At 38.2% G+C, this 21,529-nt stretch overlaps 1 protein-coding gene across 1 annotated transcript in view; it reads right to left on the minus strand.

Annotated features, from left to right (window-relative positions):
- Positions 1-245: 245 nt before the first annotated feature.
- Positions 246-21,529, minus strand: part of LOC132651299 (zinc finger protein 431-like) — a 37,002-nt gene continuing 15,718 nt past the window's right edge. The window contains exons 3-7 of the mRNA XM_060376529.1: positions 5,100-5,160; positions 3,478-3,549; positions 2,411-3,393; positions 1,182-1,206; positions 246-288 (exon numbers count right to left, since the gene is read on the minus strand). Coding sequence (XP_060232512.1) covers positions 246-288; positions 1,182-1,206; positions 2,411-3,393; positions 3,478-3,549; positions 5,100-5,160 — 1,184 coding nt within the window. The remainder of the gene's footprint in view (positions 289-1,181; positions 1,207-2,410; positions 3,394-3,477; positions 3,550-5,099; positions 5,161-21,529) is intronic.

The following is a 21,529-nucleotide window of genomic DNA, read 5'->3' on the forward strand; positions in this document are numbered from 1 at the left end:
AGATAATGATGGAAATTAAAATAAATTCTTAACCAAATATATGTTTACTCAAGAATGTTTTACTTGTGTAAGCATGCATTCCTGTAACTCAAGGGTTGAGGCAACTACAGTCTTATCCACAGAATTTTTCTTCATCAAAAATTCCTTCATGTAAGTGAAATCAAATGTGTAGGGTGAAGTGAGAGAAATGAATCCTTCTAAGTTGGTGGTATCATTTGTGAATGTTTAGGAAATACAGCAGAAACCTAAGGTTTCTCTCCAGTGTGAGTTCTTTTATGTATTTGGAGGCTGTATCTTACTTGGGAAGGGCATGATAGTATTCAACTGTATTCATCTGTAGTTCACACTCTGCTTCATGCTGCAGGTTGAGGATGTGAACTCCAAGCTTACTACTTTATCTGCCATATATGATACTTGTGATGCCCATTTCATAGTGATCCCATATCCCTCTGGAACCTTAAGGCAAATTAAAGACATTTGGAGGTTGCCTTTGACATTGTGTTTTGTCACAGAAAGGGCAATAATACATACATGTAAAATTTATAACTGGACGATTTACTTCAGGTAACTGAAAAGAATTTTAAAATCTAAAAGGTTTACCTAGTGGTTTAAATTCCTAGGTCTTTTGTCCATATCAGTTTTTAATTGGAAACAAAATGAAGATGGATATCATAATGCATGAATACATTGTTGACACTTGTTACAATTTTCCTCCCAAATCTCCTGTAACTGAATGCAAGTTGACTTGTCAAAGACCTCAACAAATCTTTTATCCTGTTAGGTTTTCTTGAGAATGAATTCTTTCAGGTTCTCAATGACTCCTGTGATATGCAAAGGCTTTAAGAGCTTGCTCACACACTAAAGCCTTTACTCTTCTATAATGGTAATACGAAGTACAAAAGGTTACTGTACTGACTACATTCATGGGGTTTCTTTGCAGCATGACTTTTTCCTCATGATTTCAAAGACAAATCCATGAAAAGGATTTACCACATTGCATATTCACAGGGTCTCACTGAGGTATGTGTTCTTCTAAGTACGTGGAAATAACTGCATTAAGAAAAGACTTTATCACATTGATTACATGTGCAAGGTTTCTCGCTACTATCTACTCTTTTATAGACTTGAAGTTGACTTTGACATGCAAAACATGAAAAAGTAATTTGTAGGTGTGAATATGCTAAAAAAAATTTTCTCTATGTATTGCTTTTTAGATAACAATTCCCAATGAAATATGGGGTGAACCCAAATTTAAGTTCATCATTCCTAGGAAAGCTGCAGACTTCCCAATAGCTGACAAGCTTTCATCATTCATCTTTTGTTTCCCAAAACACGACTGTTCCATACCATATATTCACTTTGCCAAACATAGTGACTGTCCCAAACCACATTTTCTCTTCCCTAAAACATAATACCTTTTCCTAACCACAAAAGAACAAATGGATATGACTGTTTGGACTGTAAAATCTACACTTTTGCATCAGGTGAATTCCTCAATGCCATAAACAAATCCCATATCCTTAACCATGACTGATGGAAATAACTTAGTTGTAAAATGGCAGAGATGTTTATGATTTTCAACTCAGAACCTCTGTAACTTTCTGGCTTAGTGGGTGGATAGGTATCACAGTTCAGTTCCCAAGAATGTTATGTACCACTAACCAACCAGTAGTGACTGGGTGAAAATACATTTTTGTCATTTGCCCTGAACATGTGTTTGAGTTGTATTGGATTCTGTGGACCGAAAAACACAAAGGCCTTACCATGTTGCTTATGTACTCAGAATTTCTCTCCAGTATGAAACTTTTATGATGAAGACAATAGACATATGCAAAGGGCTCACATTTTGAAACATTTATAAAGTTTCTCTCCAGTTCTAATTCTTTCATGATGATGGTTATACAAATGTGGAACAGCTTAACCACCTTAAATACATTCATAGTCTTTCTGTTCAATATGAATGCTTCCATGACTTTGAGGATGATTGTGAGGAGCAAATTTTTCCACATTGGTTACATTCATAAGGTTTCTCTCCAATATGTCTTCATGTTATAGGAAATTACTATCCTGTCAAAATACTTTATCAGATTGGTTACATTCATACAATTTCCAGTGTGCATTCTTCTATGTGCATGCAGATTATTATGGCATACAAAGGTTTTGACACATTGGTTACATTCATAGGGTTTCACTCCAGAAAGTGTTCTTGTTCAAGATGACTCTTACATGAAAAGACTTTAGGACATTGACAATATTCATAAGGATTTTCTTCAACATGGATTTTTATGTATTAGGAAATGACTGTGTTGTACAAAGGTGATTCCACACTGCTTATATTCATAAGGTTGTTCTCCAGGATGTGTTCATTTTGTCTTTAGAGACGATTCGGGAAATGCATAGACTTTATCACATTGGGTACATTCAAAAGATTTCTCTCCAGTGTGAGTTCTTTCATGTGCTACCAGATGACTATTCTGTGCAAAGGCTTTACCACACTGGTTACATTCATAAGGTTTCTCTCCAGTGTGCATTCTCTTATGTTTTAGGAGATTACCCTTATGTGTAAATGCTTTACCACAATGGTTACATTCATAAGGTTTCTCTCCACTGTGAGTTCTTTTATGTAGCATGAGAGTACTGTTACATGAAAAGGCGTTACCACACTGATTACATTCATAAGGTTTCTCTCCAGTGTGAGTTCTTTTATGTATTTGGAGAATGCTGTTACGTGCAAAAGCTTTACCACATTGGTTACACTCATAAGGTTTCTCTCCAGTGTGAGTTCTTTTATGTATTTGGAGACTACTGTTACATGCAAAGGATTTACCACAATGGTTACATTCATAAGGTTTCTCTCCAGTGTGAGTTCTTTTATGTATTAGAAGAGTACTTCTCTGTGCAAAGGCTTTACCGCATTGGTTACATTCATAAGGTTTCTCTCCAGTGTGAGTTCTTTTATGTATTAGGAGATCACTGTTACATGCAAAGGCTTTACCACACTGATTACATTCATAAGGTTTCTCTCCAGTGTGACTTCTTTTATGTATTAGGAGATTACTGTTACATGCAAAGGCTTTACCACACTGATTACATTCATAAGGTTTCTCTCCAGTGTGACTTCTTTTATGTATTAGGAGATTACTGTTACATGCAAAGGCTTTACCACACTGATTACATTCATAAGGTTTCTCTCCAGTGTGTGTTCTTTTATGTCTTCGGAAATCACTGTTAGATGCAAACGCTTTTCCACATTGGTTACATTCATATGTTTTCTCTCCAGTGTGAATTCCTTTATGTACTTTGAGACTACTGTTACATGCAAAGGCTTTACCACGTTGGTTACATTCATGAGTTTTCTCTCCTATATGTGTCCTTTTACGTCTTAGAACAAGACTGTTATTTGCAAAGGTGTTATCATGTTCGTTACATTCATAGTGATCCTCACCAGTATGCGCACTTTTATATGTGTAGGGACACCTGTGATGTGCAAAGACTTCGTCATATTGAGTATCTTCAGGGTGTTTGTCTCCACTATGACTGTTTTCATACCTGCAAAGATAATCAGCACATATGAAAGCTTTACCACATTCATTGCACTAAAGAATGCTATTGTCTATGTGACTTAATTTTTCAATTCGGTGGGAAGGTAAAGAATAATTACATCTTGAGTTTTCATCATTATTTTTACATTCATGGTGATATTATCTAGGGGGTTGTTTTGCATATTTCAAAATACCTGTGGTGGTAAAAATATTTGTTACCTGTCTCACATTTATATTACACTTTCTTCTATATAATGTTTTACCACAGATTTGTAGAAAACTGCAAGACCTCAGACCTTTAACACACTGACAGGATTCATCAATTTCCCTATACTGTGTGCCATACTAAATATGCAAAGAAAACACGCAGAGTAATTTGCATATTCCTAAAACTTATATTTTCTGTAGTGTGATTTTGTGAGAACTCCTAATGAAGATGCATAACAAGTTCATTGATGCTGGTGCATACTTTGTGAAAGTGTGTGAATGCCGACTGCTAAGTCAGCAGAGAGATACGTGCTAATGAGATCATAGTATTGTTAGTTCTGTGGCCCATCACCTGTCCTATATTTTGTAAACATTTGTCTTTCATCACTTATCTATTGGGAATAATAAAGAGCTAACAACTGATAGCAGGGCACAAAATGGAGTGCAGAACTTCTGAGTGAGAGAGGGTTGCTGGGAAGAAAGCAAATGACAGGCAATTCACCACAGGCCAGTGATGTTAACAGAAGGACGTGAATATGAACAGAGAAGTAGAGCTGGCCATGCATCAGGACACTGTGCTAGGTTTATTTGTGTTAGGGAAAAAATGGTTCAGAATATGCCCAGGAAAATTGCCTAAGCTTTAAAATATTAAAAAGCCTCTGTGTCATTATTTGTAGTGCTGACAGCTCTAATTAGGGCATATAATCCATAACAGGTATCAATTTTTAAACATCTACTCAAAATGGGGACTACTATACCTTTTAGTTGTTGTGGATAGTACATTGTTTATTTCAATATACATATACTAACATGACTGTACTCATTGTGATATATGATAAAACTATTAAAAGAATAATAAGTGACATGGTTTCATGATGCATTCAGACATTTGATTTTTTTCATCACAGACGTGCTATAGGGATTATGGTTTTTCCACAAACTTAGCAACATTACTACAAGTATATTAGTAACCTAGTTTTACTATGGACTACTTGATTAGTATAATGTTTTGGATATACTTTCATCATTCTTTACTTTGAATACATTTGGCAATATCTGAGTTGTAGGAGACTAAACAAATTGCAGTTCTACCTTATTACAGTAATGAGGCTATGAGTTAAAAATTGACCTTGTGTAAGGTATGTTTTCCTTGCATTCTTTCTTAGAGGATGCCCTGCAAAAACACATCAAATACCTAACATGGAGGTACATGGTTTAGTAACAAGTTAGTCATCATCAATAAATACACTTAAAGCAGTTCATTTACACTGTCCATTCTCTTTCCAACTTCCAAAACATATTAAAACTTTCTCAGAACCATATTCATATAAGCTTACACATGAAAATTACCTTGCATGTCTTCTATAAGGTTGACAATACTCTTCCATATTATGATCTTCCCAACTGTAGCCTAAAACATAGTAACAAAAAATGTATGCTTTATTATTGGAAATAAGACAAAATTAAAATCGTGATCTATGGTCAATCAAAGAACCATTCACCTCATTCTTCCATATTTTCAAGAGAAATTACAGAAACACATCAATAATGAATATAGATTTTTTCCCCACATTTTAAAAAGTAAAGAAAATTCACTGTCCTACCTATAGCAGTAAGGTTCCAGTAGGTCTCCAACATTACATCTTTATAGAGATTCCTCTGGGAAGGATCCAGCAAAGCCCACTCTTCTTGAGTGAAGTTCATATGCACATCATTGTAGGTCAATGCAGTCTAAAATAACCACACACGTATAAAAGAAAGCATGATGCTTAGAATACTGGAAATGTATCCTTCATTTACAATATTTTCAAAGTATTCTGGTTTTTCTTCTACTTATTTTGTGACACACAAGTTTTAAGGCAATAACTAACTCTTTTTAGGAGGAAACTGAATAGTGAAGTTCATCTCTCTCATCCTTTAACTAGGATACAGACTTGCAAGAGAAATGTCAATCAACAGATAAAGAGAGAGTAAACAGATCAACAGTACTGAGCCCAGATGAGAGAAATAGTATAAACAATTCCTGACTCTTATAAGAATGGGCAGGCTGGGTGTATTATCTGATGACTTTAATTCCAAAATCACTCAGGAAACAGAGGCTGGTGTATCTCATAGAGCTGGATGGTAGCCTGCTCAATGCAATAAGTTCCAGGACACTCAGGGGTACATAATCAGATCCTGAATAATACACAAAAATTAATCAAACAAACAAGATAAAAAACTTAAAGATCTTTCTCAAGTTTCTACAAAGAGTTACACATTCACTCCAGTTCTGCATACATGTCTAGAAACCATAAGTGCCTCATTTCAAACTGTAATATTAATATGATCTTTTTAAAAATGAAATGTATGCTTGAACAATTACAAAAGGAGAGATGAAAATATTAGCAATTTAAATGTTGATCATCAATAGGCAACACAGGGAATGGAGGTATGGCTCAGTGGTTAAGAACACGGTTCTTCCAGAGGACCTGGATTAAATTCCCACACCCACAGGACAGCTAATAGCTGTCTGTAACACAAATATATTCAATAAAATACTCGCAAAACAAATCCAAGAACACATCAAAGATATACACGATGAACAAATTGGCTTAATGTCAGGGATACAGGAATGGTTCAACATATGAAAATACATCAATGTAATCCACCATATAAACAAACTGAAAGATCAAGATCACATGATCATCTCATTAGATGAGAAAAAGCCTTTGACAAAATATAACACCCTTTCATGTTAAAAGACTTGGAGAAATCAGGCATATAAGGAATCAGGCACATACTTAACATAATAAAGGCAGTAAAAAGCAAGGTGAGGGCTAACATAAAATTATTTGGAGAGAAACTTAAAGAAATTCCACTCATATAAGGTACAGGACAAGGATGCCTCCCCTCTCCATATCTTTTCACTATACCCCTTAAGTCCTAGTAAAGCAATAAGACAATTAAAGGTTATCAAGGAAATACAAATTGGAAAGGAAAAACTCAAAGTATCATTATTCACAGATGATTTACTAGTATACCTCGGTAACCTAAGAAATTCTACCAGAGAATTCCTACAGTTGATATACACTTTCTACAAAGTAGTTGGGAACACAATTAACTAAAAATTTCATTAGTCCTGTATACAAATGAAAAATGGGTTGGGAATGAGATTTGGGAAACAACACCCTGAACAGTAGCCACAAACAACATGAAGTGAAAGACCTCTATGACTAGAATTTGAAGTCTTTAAAGAAAGAAACGAAAAAAAATATCAGAAGATAGAAAGATCTCCCAAACTCATGGATATATAGGATTAACATAGTAAAACAGCATTCTTTTTTTTTAAAAAAAATATTAATTATACTTTATTCATTTTGTATCCCCCCTGTAGCACACTTCCTCCTTCTTTCACAAAACCCTCCCTTTATCCCCCTTCTTTAAAACAGCATTCTTAAAAAATGCAGTCTATGGGTTCAATCCATTTCCCAACAACATTCCAACACAATTCTTTACAGACCTTGAAAGAGCAAACATTAACTTCAAATGGAAAAATAAAACACCCTTGATAGCAGTAGAATCCTGTACAGTTGGAATAAGCACACAGAAATAAACCCACACTCCTATTGGAACTTTACTTTCAACAAAGAAGCCAAAATCATACAATGGAAAAAAGAAGTATCTTACACCACTCAAATGGCTAAAATAAAAAACTAAAGTGACAACACATTCTGGTGAGGATGTGGAGAAAAGAGAACTTTCCTTCAGAGCTGATGGGAGTGTAAACTTGTACAACTTCCCTGGTAATCAAACTGGTACATTCAAGAAAATTGGGAATAGTTCTACCGCAATACCCATCTATACCACTCCAGGGGATACATCCAAAAGATGTTCCATTTGTTCTACTATTTTCATAGCTGCCAGAAAGTGAAGAATGGATAAAGAACTTCTAGTACATTTACACAATGGAACACTCCTCAGTTATTAAAAATAAGAAATCATGGAAATTGCAGGCAAATGGATCGAACTAGAAAAGATCATTCTGAGAGAGGTAACCAAGACGCAGAAAGAAACACATTGCTAATAGACCTATAGTATAGTATAGGATATGCATACTACAATCCACACACCCACAGAAGCGAAGTAACAAGAAGAGTCCATGGGAGGTTGCCAGAACGTCACTCAGAATAGAAAACAGAACAGACAGCAGAAGTGGATGAAAAGAGGGAACTGGGCAGGAAGGCAGAAGTTGGAATAGGGAGGGGAAAAATATGGGTATCAGATGTGGGGAGAATTGTAGTAGGAGGTGAGAGGGTTGAGAAAAAGAAAGGAGACTGAGGCGGTTTCTCTTTGGAGTTATTTGATAGGGAAGGTTCCTGAGAGGACCTGGGTGTGACTGGGTGTGACTCCAGCTGAGACTTCTAACAGAGGGGCAGGGAAAAAGAGACATAGAAAAAGAAGTGACCACCTCCTAGACAGTCAGGACTAGGGAAGAGAAGAAACAACAACTGGACCACAAAACTCCTGATCCAAAAATTACCCTGCTTACAAGGAGTTTAGGGATGATAATGAGGGAACAAAGATTGAGGGAAAGTCCAACCAATAATTGGGTGAGCCTGAGATCTACCTAACACTAGAGAGCCAGCCAATGAAACTGTAGATTTTGCTTTGCTAAGCTTGTAGAAGAGCCTAAACGTGTCTGTTATCTCAGAGGCTCCACCCAGCATCCAATGGAGACAGAAGCTGGAATTTGTAACTAAGCATGGGGTGGATCTCGGGGGGTCTTGTGGAAGTACTAGGGTAAAGATTGATGAACCTGGAGGGGATAGAAAGCCACAAGACCAACAGAGACAAGTAACCCAGACCCAGCAGGGGTACAGAAAATGAGACATCAACTAAAGAGCATGCATATGCATAGTGTGGACCTAGGCCCACTGAACTTATCTGTATGGTGAGCAGCTTGGTCCATGTGGGTGGAGTGCGAAGAGGAGTAATGTGAACTCTACTGCCTCCCCTTGTCAGGGCTGCCTTGCCTGGCCTCAGTGGATGAGGATCTATCAGTCCTGATGTGACTTAATGTGTTGCAAGGGGTTGATACAGGGAGAGGAGAGCATCCCTTCTCTGGGAGGAGAGGGAGAAGTCTGAGGGTGGACTGAGAGCACAGGAAGGAGGGATCACATTGGGTTGTAAAGTCAAAAAACAATATATATTAATTTAATAGACTCAGAGAGAGGAACAGTGGGATTGGGAAGGCATAAGGGAGCTGTAGCTGGGATACAAAAGAACAAATTGTAATAAATAAAAGAGAATAAAAACAAAAAAATACACTGTCTAAACAATCCAGAGTGCAAACTGGCAACATGATCTTGGCCATCATGTAGGAATGATCACAATAAATCCCAAAAATTCTCATCATGTCTTCACATATCTGTCATGGCCTAAGAACTCATAGTTACATTACACACATATAACATGCTTTTTTTTAAAACAAATCTCACTGTTGTTACATTATCTAGTAATCTAGATAATTCTCTTAGAAGGCAGAACTTCAACATGATGTCCCTTATAGTAACAAACGACAACATGAAGATGCATGTAACTTCAAACAATACATACAAACATATATACATATATTCTATTAAGCATTTTAATATTAACATTGGTAAATTATGTTGACAACATAGAACATATTGTGGGTACATCTTCCATCCTTGGACTCATACTCCGAAGGCTCTCACATGAGAATCAAGATTTCAAATGTAGCCTTGGCTAACATCCAAGCCAGCTTTGAAAGCAAGCATCACCATCTAGGAAATCATTTAGCATTTTTCAGTTCTACCTTACTTAATTTCTTAGAACATGAGCAGACTAAGAAAGATTGGGGGCCAAATTACCACTCAAATGACCTATAGCTTAAATTTTTATGGAGTCAATTTTCCTCAGAAATCCTAGGCTATCCACTTCCTCTGTATATACTACACTCAACATTCTGAACTTCCAGGTCCTAAAGGAAGAGCCAATTAAGCTCTGGACTTTTGCCACCTCAAGATCTGATATATTCCACAATCCTCTAAAAAGAGAACATTCTCAGGTCTGTCCAGGAGCAAAGTCACTTTCGGCATATTTTCTTTTTCCTAACCTGCTACTGCGCTGCTGTGATTGAATACTCTAAACAAAAACATCTCAGGTCATGAATGGGTTTACTTGTTTAGTCCTGTCAGACCAAAGTACATCATTGTGGAAGCCTAGGATAGAAACTAAAGTTTCGAGAAAACTAAGGCAAAAACCATGGCAAATATTGTTTACTGCCTTGTGCTCTTGTATCTTCATCATTCCATGCTCAGCTAGCTCTTTTCTAGCCCAGGGCAACTTGCTCAGAGATATTGTCATACTCAATTGAAGAGCCTTCAATAGAAATCTTCAGTCAACATAATCTCTCATTTACATAGAAACCTGCCATTTTCTCATTAGTTTATTTTGTCACTTTATATACTCCTTGCAGCTCCATACCTCCTCTCCTCCTGGTATCATCCTCCCATCCTCTTCCCCTACTCCTCCTCCTCTTCTCATGAAAGGGGAGGCTCCTCATACCAACTCTTCTCAGCACATCAAGTTGCATACAAACTAAGTGCATCTTCCTCCAGTGAGGCCAGCGAAGGCAGCACAACAAGGGTAAAGTGATTCATAAACAGGCAAATGTGTCCATGTCACAGATAGCCCCTATTTCAAATGTTACATGACTGATATGAAGAAAAGCTGCCCATCAGCTAGATGTATGTAGGGAGCCTAGGTCCAGCACATGCATTTTCTTTGGATGGTGACAACCAGTCATTTTATGATGGCATGCTGCTAACTGAATTTACCATGTGAAAAAAAACAAACAAACTGAGAATTCTCAGGATTATGAAGACATTTTACACACAGAGACAAAATATAACTTCTGCACTTACTTTACAGCAAAAACAATGTAGATTGTGCACAATATTTGTGAAAGAATAACGCAAAAATTCCTAGAACATAAGCCCAATAATCTAGTCAAATGTCCATCCAGATACCTAAGGAAACCCAACCATGAGTCTTGAGTGACATGAGCATCTCCTTTAGCATTAGAGTGTACTGAAAGAAAAAGGTTTAGTGATTTCTGGTCCAGGCTCCCATTTCAGGGCAACACCTTTTCCAGATCTGCTGTTTCATATTCCAGTATCATTTTGCTCTGTCCTCCCCTAGCCTATCCTCAGTCTCCCAACACTCAGTAGGCACTTTCCCTCTTTCTCTTGGAATCAAAGTGGATAATGGCACAGCCCATTATTCAACCTGAAGGGGAGTGAAAAATCTTTCCCACTGGTGGAAGAGTGCCAAGAATATTAAGAATTAAAGAAATATTTTTAGAAAATGCAATGAGCTTTTTTTTTTCCTGTAACTTCACAGAAAAAAAATGGGCTGGGGATGTGGTTCAGCTGGTATAGTGCTTGCCTAGCATGCATGAAGCTGTGGGTTCGAGCCCAACACCACATAAAATTTGACATGGTGGCATTGCCTGTAATTAAAGCACTTAGGAGGTACATGTGGGAGTATCAGAAGTTCAAGCATATCCTTGGCTAGTGAGTTTATGACCATCCTCAGCTAAATGAGGTCATGTCTGAAAATGAAAAGCAAAACAAAACAAGCTTTTTTTCAGTATTGAGGATGAAATCTTTGGTCTCATATATGCTTGGCACACTTGCTACCATTGAGCTACCTCCCCAGTTTACCCAAATTTACTTATATCTATTAAAAATAATAATAATAAAAAACCTGAGAGGGCAAAAATGAGCTAAATGACTCAGTGAATGAAACACTTCTTGCTATTCCAAAAATAAATCTAAGTTTAATTCACAGTATCCACTTAGGGTGGCTCAAAGCAGCTGGTCCACCTCCACAGGATTTTGTGACTTTTTCTGGCCTACTCAGATGACAAAAAGAGGAACGGAACTAAAAGAAAAAGAAAAGAAAAGAAAAGAAAAGAATAAAAGAAGAGAAAACAAAAGAAAGAAAGAAAGAGAAAGAAAGAAAGAAGAAGAAAGAAAGAAAGAAAGAAAGAAAGAAAGAAAGAAAGAAAGAAAGAAAGAGAAAAGCCTTGAATAACAGCACTTGGGAGGCAGATTCCTGTGAGTTCAAGTCTAGCCTGGTGTACAGAGCAATTCCAGGACATCTAGGACTACATAGTAAGACACTGTTTTGAAAAAACAAAACCAACAAACTGACCAAACAAATAAATATATAAGAGAATTTAATTTTTTTTCAAATTAATTTCAGTGCATTAACAGGCCAAAAGGCAAAGCAGCTACCTTACAGCAGAGTTACAGGTAGCCATGAGCCATGAGATGTGCGTGCTGGGAAGTGACTTCAGGTCATATGCAAGAGTAACTACCAATCTTAACTCCTGACCCATCTGGCTCCTCTCCTTTTGAGACATGATTCCATGTAACCTAGGCTGCCTGCAAACTCTACATGTAGCTGAGAATGACCTTGAACTTCTATCTTTCTGCCTTCCCTTCTCCTGTGCTGGGGACTACAGGTGTTTACTACCATATCTCTCTTACAAAAGTGCTGAGGCTCAAACCCAGGGCTTCATGCATGTTAGCTAGTCACTCTACCAACTGAGCTACAGCCTCAGGAGGAGGTCCATATCATCTTGATGCTGTTCATCAGAAGCCAGCACACAAACTGGCTGTAGAAGAACATCTTTTTAAAAATAGCATAAAGGAACAGAGGAAAGTAGATGGCAGGAGCAGTTCATTGGTTTTTCTCACATGAAATTTTAGTAATACTTTGGACTTTCTTGACAGCTTCAAAATTTTAATGTGTGCAATGTAGAGGAAGAGAGTATGTGTGGCCCTAGTAATACACACCAGTAATATCTATACTCTGGAAGCCAAGGTAGGTAAATTCAGACTTTGTTGCCAGTCTCAGCTGCACTGTGAGTTGAAGTCCATCTTTGGCTATGTAGAGAAACTATATCAAAAATAAAATACTTTTTTTAAATTAAAAAAAATATATATATTTATTTGCTTGTTCATTCATTTATTACAATCTATTCACTTTGTATCCCTGCTGCAGCCCCCTCCCTCATCTCCTTCTCATGCCACCCACCCTCCCTTTTCTCCCTTTATGCCCTTTCCCTAGTGCCCTGATAGGGTAGATTTCCTCCCATGATGATACCTGATTAAAAAAAAAATAAAGGCCCACGAGAATGACAACTGTTACTCCCATGATAAAATAGAACCCCTAATTAAATGAAAGGTTAAGATCTCAGACTTTAGAGATCCTGACATTCCTTACTCTAAATAGATATCCTTGTTTTTCCTCCTGTCTCCTTATCTACAGTTACTATTATGCCCTGATCTTGAGATCCTCAGAAACCACCAGGAGACAACTCCCTTGGGAAAACAAGAGAGCTTTATTGAGAGAGCAATCAATCTTGGGACCTACATCTCACTGCTACAGCAGTAGAAAAGTGTGACCCTGAGCCCTGGGTGAACAGGGATTTTAAAGGAAAAAACTGCAAGCAGGGGATTTTTCCATGCCTTGGTGTTATGGGACGGGGTAACACCTGAGGAGTGAGGTGACCACTGATGCTTAACAATAACTGCTATTCTAAGCTATCTGAAAGTACATCTGGAACATTTGGGAATATTCTATTTTGCTTTCATTGGCTGTTGCTAGGGAGTTCACTTTGTTTTCTGCCAAATGTACATTCCATGTTTTTTCCTGGAACTGGAGTTCAGTGGCCTGTCACAGGTGCACACAGGATGGTTTCTCACCTCAAAATGGAGTCACTCAAGCTAAGTTAAGCTATTCATTACCGTGCTGAATTTTATTTTACCTAGACTCATGTAGAACTCTTTCTGTGAATCATGCTGTCATCAACTACTCAACAGTCTTGCCCAGAGGGGAATCACTACTCCTGCTGAGTCTATGATCTCACCTTTCCTTCTATGACACATCCCTCCCTACCCAGCCTGTCCAAGGCCCATCCCCACAAAGATAGAATATCAAATTTATAAGTCATGCTGGCTGTCACTGATGATCCAAACATGGCCTTTGCCCTCACTTATTAAGAGAATCTAGGGTCTGGCCATGGTGATGAATGGGAGGTGGAGGAGGAAGGATCTGAAGTTCAAAGTCATCCTCTGTTACATAGAAAAGTTCAAAGTCATCCTGATCTACAGGAGAGCCTGTCTCAAACCTCAAAAAAAAAAAAAAGAAAGGAAAGGAGAAGGAACAGGAAGAGAAGAGGAATCAAAAGCATCACGGGTTCATTCACTCATTCTTCAAGCTTTTATAAGCAGCTTTAACATGCGTGGCTGCTGACCAAAAAGACCTGACACAAAACACATACACCTGCCCTCTCCCATTACGGCTATGCCCCAACACAGGTAACAGTTCTGATAGGTGGATGATGCAATCAGAGTTTTGATGCCAGAATCGCACAACAGACCTGACCTGACCACGCTGCCATGACACAAACCTGAACTCCAAAGATACTCTTTCTGTTCACGCCTTCTAAGACCCAAGCCAGAAGCCCCACCATTGTCTGATCCCACCTATACTTGCACTGGGACATGCCTCTTCAACTAGCTCCTCCACCATGTCATTTAGTCCCTGGCCTCAAGTCCCAATTCCCAGGACACCAACCTAATTCCCTTTCTCATGACTCCATTTGTCAAATACCATAAGGGCCCACCTTCCACCAGTATCACTGGCTGCTTCTACATCAATCTTCTTCACAGCGTACCTCCTCCTAGGGCCAAGGGCCAGGACCAAGGTTGTAGTAGAAAATAGATATCTCTGGACTTCTCATGACTGGGTAGGAATCCCCTAGCATGGGCCTCGCCTCATGGGTCACATATAGATGCGCCGGTTCTTTTGTTAGTCTTCTCTACTGGACCTAAGGGGCAGTAAATTAATTGAATGTGATTGTAGTGAGTCAGGGCAGTGGCTCCCATCAGTGGGAGAAATGGCAGCTAGCGAGCTGTCAATGTCCTCTGGATCCAGGAAGCCTAAAAACAGAGCCCAGCTTGCAGGGGTTGTAGGGCATGACCGCCGGCATTGGAGAAGCAGTACAGTGAAGCTTGGCACTGAGATAGTGGCACTCTCTATGCAGGTAGACCTGTCCCAGATGGCCTCTTTTCCTGCAGGCATCAAGTGCTCTAGGGCACTGTGGGGAATACCAGCTAGGAACATGTCCTGGCATTGCCGCACCTCCAAAAACATGCTAGCATCATTAACAAAGTATTCCCAGCTCTGGACCCTGGAACTCAGGTCTCCTCCCACCCACTTTTTCAATATCTCTACAAGTCCCTCTCAGGGCATGTAGGACCTCCTGTCTCTCCAGGGCTCCCCACACAGGATCAGGATCCCTGTACATCTTTCCCAGGAACCCTCTCTAAGAACCTGTCCGGGGCCTCCCATCCACCAATGTGTAGATCTGCCCTCCACTATGCATGACCCCTTCCAATCCACCAGAAGGGTCCCGCACACCCTCCCATCTGCACTTCCCTTGCCTCCTCATTTGTGTGTTAATCTTATGTGGCTGGCCTGAACCCAACAACAGAACCCTATATTCTTTACTTCTGACTCCCTGAAAAACCCATGCTTCACCTCTAAAATGAGATTTCCAACTGCATCCATAAACATCAGTTCAGCCTGCTCTTTTGGCATTCCTTCTGGTCAAGGGCACCAGTATAAAAATCACTTCTTGTCTTCTGAGAAGAATATAGACTGTTCCTGATTTTGACCCATTTAGATACCAGCTTCCTGAAGAAATGAACACCCAGGAGCTCCCAAAAGATAAAGTTAACACCAATTCCCCCTAAACACACCCTCGTGTGTGGGCCTGAGAAGTGTTGATCATCATAAAATTGGTTATCTCACTACACATTGCTAATGTCAACTGTTGTCAAAGCAGGAAAGTTGTCCCCTCCTTCTTGTCCATCACTTTCTGTGTTATGACTATATCAGCTTAAAATCTGGTCATAGACCTCAGTTCTTGCACAAGGCCTTCACTTAGTAAGCACACTATGAGCCAGCCAGACAGACTGGAGGACACTCAATTCAATGGCCAGTTTTACTTTTTCACTCACCAGTCAAGATCCAACATAGAAGGAATTTTAGGACTGTTTTCCCAGAATTGTGCAGCAGAGGTAGGGTAGGGTGTTCAAAGCAATTCTCAATATCATGGCAGGAGGCAAGGCAGGGCTATAAGAGGCATTGCTCTATACAGAAGTAACAATCAACAGCACATGGAAAAATGGAAAAACATTCCCAATGACATGGATACATCGGGAATAACAACACATAAGAGATTAGAGCGGTGATGCATTTAGAGACAATCAAATTTAAGAGAACTCAATAATCGAATTTTTAAAAAGATAAATATAATTGATAAAAAGACCACAGCTATAGTGACTTGAAAAAAGATCAGGCAATTTCCTGGCAGAGTTAATAGCATTCATAAGATACTGTGTGCCCTTCCCTCAAGCACAATGTTGCTTGTTTAGATCTGTAACCTGACACATACAGCTACAGTGAATGGCTTGTACCTCAACCCTCAGGACTGACATAAATGTGTAAGTGAATAAGACATATCTGAAAAAGACAGTTACCTAATTGGATATTCATTATTCATTGGATCAAGCTATTCTCCCCAAATTGTACACCTACCAATCTAGTTTATCTTCATTCATCTGACACTAATTCATACGTGCTGTAAAATAATTAGATCATGAGCAGATCCTTTTTCACAATGGTGTCACCAGCAGCTAGTTACCTATCCTATTTCTCCCCATGATGTGCACAATAAGTGAGTCCTCCTATTCTCGTCTGAAGTCAGAAGCCAAGCTCCAAGTACATTTTTTTTTCTGCTACTGCAATGGAAGGTTAACTATATGACTCTAATGGGTAATTTTAAAACTCAGTGGTGGTACTGCCCTGTAATTGAAATTTTATTTACCCTAATCAAGATAACAATATCATTGCACTGAACAGCAACATATTGGGATCAAGGTCAAATGAGTCAACATAGAAGAGGCTGACTCAGAAACATTTTTCTAAAAGCTTTGGGCTGCAGATGTTCTAGAATTAACATCCTTCACAGGAAAAAAAATCACTCCCTCCATCTAAGACTTTAATATAGAAAATGTCTTCAAAGACAGAATGAATTCAACTATGTATACTGCTCAAAGAGGAACTGACTACACAGATTTTGCATTCCACATATGCTGTCACCCTTAAATCTCTTTCAGGTTCAGATTCCAGGTTAAACTTTGACTAATTCCAACAGGGCCAGAAGACTGAATGTATAGTCCTGAAAGCAGACAAAATTCTACTGAGCAAATCTGTCTTCTAGAGCACAATATATAATCTATAAGATAGATTTAAAGGATTTGTGATTGTCAAAATTCCCACACACAAAAAGGAGAGAGAACACTCATGCAGAAAGCATCACAGAAAAGTTAACTATGAGCACTGTGTTTGCAGATCTTTGATGAAAGCTATACTGAGCTATTCTAACTTCAGAATATAGTGGCTTTTGCCTCTGAGGAGGCTGGCTCACAACAATACCACAACTGCTAATATGCAGGACCAAAATGAGTTCATTTCAACTAGCCCTAGCTGCAGTCTCTCTCAGGGCTATGACATCACTGCAGCAAATTCCATTTCATTAAGCTTTATTTTAATTTATATGGATGTTTGGCATGTGTCTTTGCACAGTACCTACAGATGCCAGAAGGGGCCATCAAATTCATTGGAAATGAAACTACAGATGGTCAGCTACTAGCTGGTTTGTGAAATGTGATCTGTGTCCTCTTAACACCCAGTGCTCTTAACTGCTATGCCATTTTTCTTTAAAATTTATTATTTTACATGTTAATTAAAATATATTACATCAATTTCCCCTTGCCATGTCCTTTCTTCATCTCTTCCCAAATTCTTCCATTCCAATATTTCTTTTTAAGTATGTGAGCAACTATGTGCAAATATATGAATTATACCTGAGTCCATTTCTGTTGCTTCTGTGTATATGGATTCAGGGCTGAAGACTTTCCACTGGATATGTAATGAGGGAACTCATCCCCACCTGAGGCTAATTTTCCCACTTGCAGGAGAGTTCCATTTAAGGAGTCTGACCCTGAATTGACCTAAGCTGCCTTGGACAAGAAATATTAGAAAACACAAAGTGGTAAGTAAATATGTTAGCAAATAATTGCTGGTGCCATGGCTCTGAGTTTCTGGAGCTGCAGGGAAGACTATGGATAGTGTCCTGGGCCAATCAACACCTCTCTTTGTTCTGAGGGCCTCCCACCATACCACTGACCATTCTTTCCTTGGGTGACTTTGAAACCTTGAAATTCCTGCCTCCTCTTTGTAAGCACCATGATTACAGACTTGTGGTGCAATACCTGGCTGTTGTGGCTTCAGTTCATTTAGTGATGTTATAGAATGACTATTTGAGTAAGATGAGCAGTTACACATTGCAAAACGTTTATCTCATTGAGCCTGAGTTTCACTCTGTAAAATGATAGAAATCTGCCCCAGTCTTTAGATGAGTTATAACAGACTGGATGATAAAGGAAAACAACATTCCTCATAGATAAGTATATATATATATTTTTTACTTGATCTGGAGGAACTCAGAGCTATATGACACTGATTGCATTAGTAGATTTTTTTTTGTAGCGTGAGTCACATTACATTAATAAACTAAACCAGGACAAATAGAAGAAATTCCACATTCCTAATACTTATTGGTATTTTCCACAGTGTAACATTGCAGATGTATTCCCAATGAGGTTGGAAAAGTAATTAATTATCTTAGTATAATGTTTTAGTTTAATGTATCAGTGATTAGTTTAATGTATTAGTTTAATGTATTAGTGATCTATTAGAATAGATTTGGGGAATGTGATACAAATTTACAATTAATTTATTAACAGTTAATTTTTTAACTAAAAATGAAATATAGATTCACAGTGTTATCACTATACAATTTTTCATCATAAAGATGTATTGGATATTTTAGAATGTACTCACCTATGATGTTGTATATCTGAACTTCACTTGGAAAGAGTACGCTTTGCCAGATTTGCTCTAAGAAAAGCTCAGCAAGCATGTGATTTTGGTGACCTACAAATTCCTTAGGTTGAACAGTGATTATTTTACAATTTAACCATTGTTAACTACTTAATAATTAATAACAATGTAATTGTAATCTTCTATCACAACTAGAAAGTGCACTCAAAGTAGTGACTACTACATATCTTCTGCTTATTCTCTGAGAGAATTATGTTGCTTCTTTAGGTATCCCTAGAGTCACATGGCTTGTAAGTATTTTGACAAATTATATCCCTATTAAAAAAATAACAAGTGGAAGATTACTACATTCATATAGTTTGACATTTTGTTCCTTGTGGACATGTGGTATAAGTATTAAGATTTCTCCACAACAGCATTCTTGACTCTCATAAACTTCCCCTCTCTAAACAAGTATATGAATGAGTAACACCAGCTTTACTATGGATTATTTGCTTATTAGAATATTATTGAACATATATGTTCGTATTATGTTCTCTTGGAATATATACAATTTATCCTTGTTCATTCAAAGGCTGATTTCTCTACCCCACTATCTGGTTTCAATCCAGACACTGCATTGTGATGCTTATTCTAAGTATCACCTGTCTCAAGTTTGTGTAAACATGCCACCACTTTTTCTCTCTATTGTCAATTAAACAACCAGCCCCAATACTGTGCAATGGAGAGAATAAGGTAGGACATCCTGGTTAGGAAAGGAGAGAAGAAAGTGAGGAGGAGAGATCAGCAGGAGAGAACTTGGAACCATGAGTAGAGATAAGCCGGACCCTAGAATATGACTGAAAGCAATAATGGGTGAAATCTGAATCGTTGGAAACAATGCAGGCTTGGAGGTTTAAGATGAAATCACTATTGCCCAGCATTGTGCACTGGGTTAATTAAATAAATCCCATTCTCTGTATGGTATTTGGGTATATAGTTGGTTTAGAATTAACCACTGTGGCAGCCAAAATGGAGTTGGTAGCCAAAAAGAGTGCATATTGCTGTTTGGTGCTGAATTTGAGCAGTGGCTTCTGGTAATTGGAATTTTGCAAACATGGCCTTGGCAAACATGGGTATTATCTAAAGCTCAGTTTCTCACAGACTGACCTGGGCATTCTTTACAGCTGGGTATTCTGTCCCTGAGAACTAGATATAAATTCATTGCAACCATGGATACCAGATAAGTAAAGTTTTTGTAACCTTAAGTAAATCCTCAGCTGCTTTGATAAGTGAAACTGTTACCGTGAGATAATTGCTTGTGACATTTTGATTTATAAGCACTGTTTAAAGGCTCAATAAATGGCACCTTGATCAGAGTCTTGACTTGGTGTCTTCCTTGTGTCACCCTGCTCTTTTTACCCCAGGCCTCACTTAGGCAGATTCAACTGTCACTGCGGGCAGCAAAAAAACCACTGCTTAACTAAAGGTAAATAATAGTAATCATTAAGAAACACAACAAATGGCACCCAACTAATCTAAGTATCGACACCCTTTAGATCATACTTCAACATAATTTGGTGGGAGGAATAAGCTCCCAGTGATACAACCCAAATTTAAAACCTAAAATCTTCCTGGTCAATTACTGTCCCTTTAAGAGAGACTCCCAAACAGGCCCAAGAGCAAAAGACAGCCTACTGTGGGCAGATCTGAGACTGAACATAATAAAACTGAAGGCTGCTACAGTCTAACAGGACGGGGACACAAGCATGGCTTCCTTATACTGTGGCTGCCTTAGAGCAACAGCAGGAGCCATGGCTGGAAGGAAAAGGAACTGTAGGCAGACAGATCTCTAGACAGAGCTTGGCATAGAAGTACGTCTAAAACAACAACAACAAAAATGCCATGGCAGAGGGGGTTTTAATCCCTTTGGCTTTGTTTTGGTTGTCATAGTCGTGGATCTGGTTGCAATATGTTTAAGGGTGATGGGTCTTCTCCATGCCTTCTAAGAGAAAGTTCAAGGAGAAAATGGGAGAAAACCCAAAGATTGGAATACTAAGTTACAGACAATAAAAAGGGCATTCCCCCTAATAAAAATTAGATTAATAACGACTAAAATCCAAAACTCTCTGACTGCAAGATACTTGTCAGCTCTTTCTGGTAAAGGTCCACCATTTAAATATAACAACAACTAAATCCAAAAAATAACCAACTTGCTTGTTACAGTCTAATTCACACAACTGACCCAAAATGTAGTATTTTCTTGTCTCTTTGCTTGATTTTCATTTAAAGGCTTTGATTTACAATGATATGGATTTGAGAATATTTAAACAAGTTGGTGAAGGCACATTCCTTTAATCCCAACACAAAGTAAAAAGAAACAGGCATATCACAGAGTTCCTGATCAGTCTAATTTACATAATAAAAAGGGTGGCATCTCCTGCTGTATAGCCACTTGCAGAGATAAGATTCAAAATGACAACATTTTCCTTAAGGTTACCATGTAAGTTCTTTTTTTCTTAATAATAAATTCTATGTCTTTACTGTTCTAAAGATTGGATACATACCAATTTTAGGTTTATGTAGAGAGAAATTATATCACATTGACCTAAAAAGGCCAGCCAATCTCAAAAACTGGTACTTCCACAAAACTGGTATAAAAGGGTATTTTGGCTTAAGAAATATGTTCTGTAGGTCAATGTCAGTATTCAAAATTAGGCTGGGAGACAAACATGCAAACTGCA

The sequence above is a fragment of the Meriones unguiculatus genome (assembly GCF_030254825.1).
Source record: "Meriones unguiculatus strain TT.TT164.6M chromosome 13 unlocalized genomic scaffold, Bangor_MerUng_6.1 Chr13_unordered_Scaffold_45, whole genome shotgun sequence".
Classification (NCBI taxonomy): Eukaryota; Metazoa; Chordata; class Mammalia; order Rodentia; family Muridae; genus Meriones; species Meriones unguiculatus.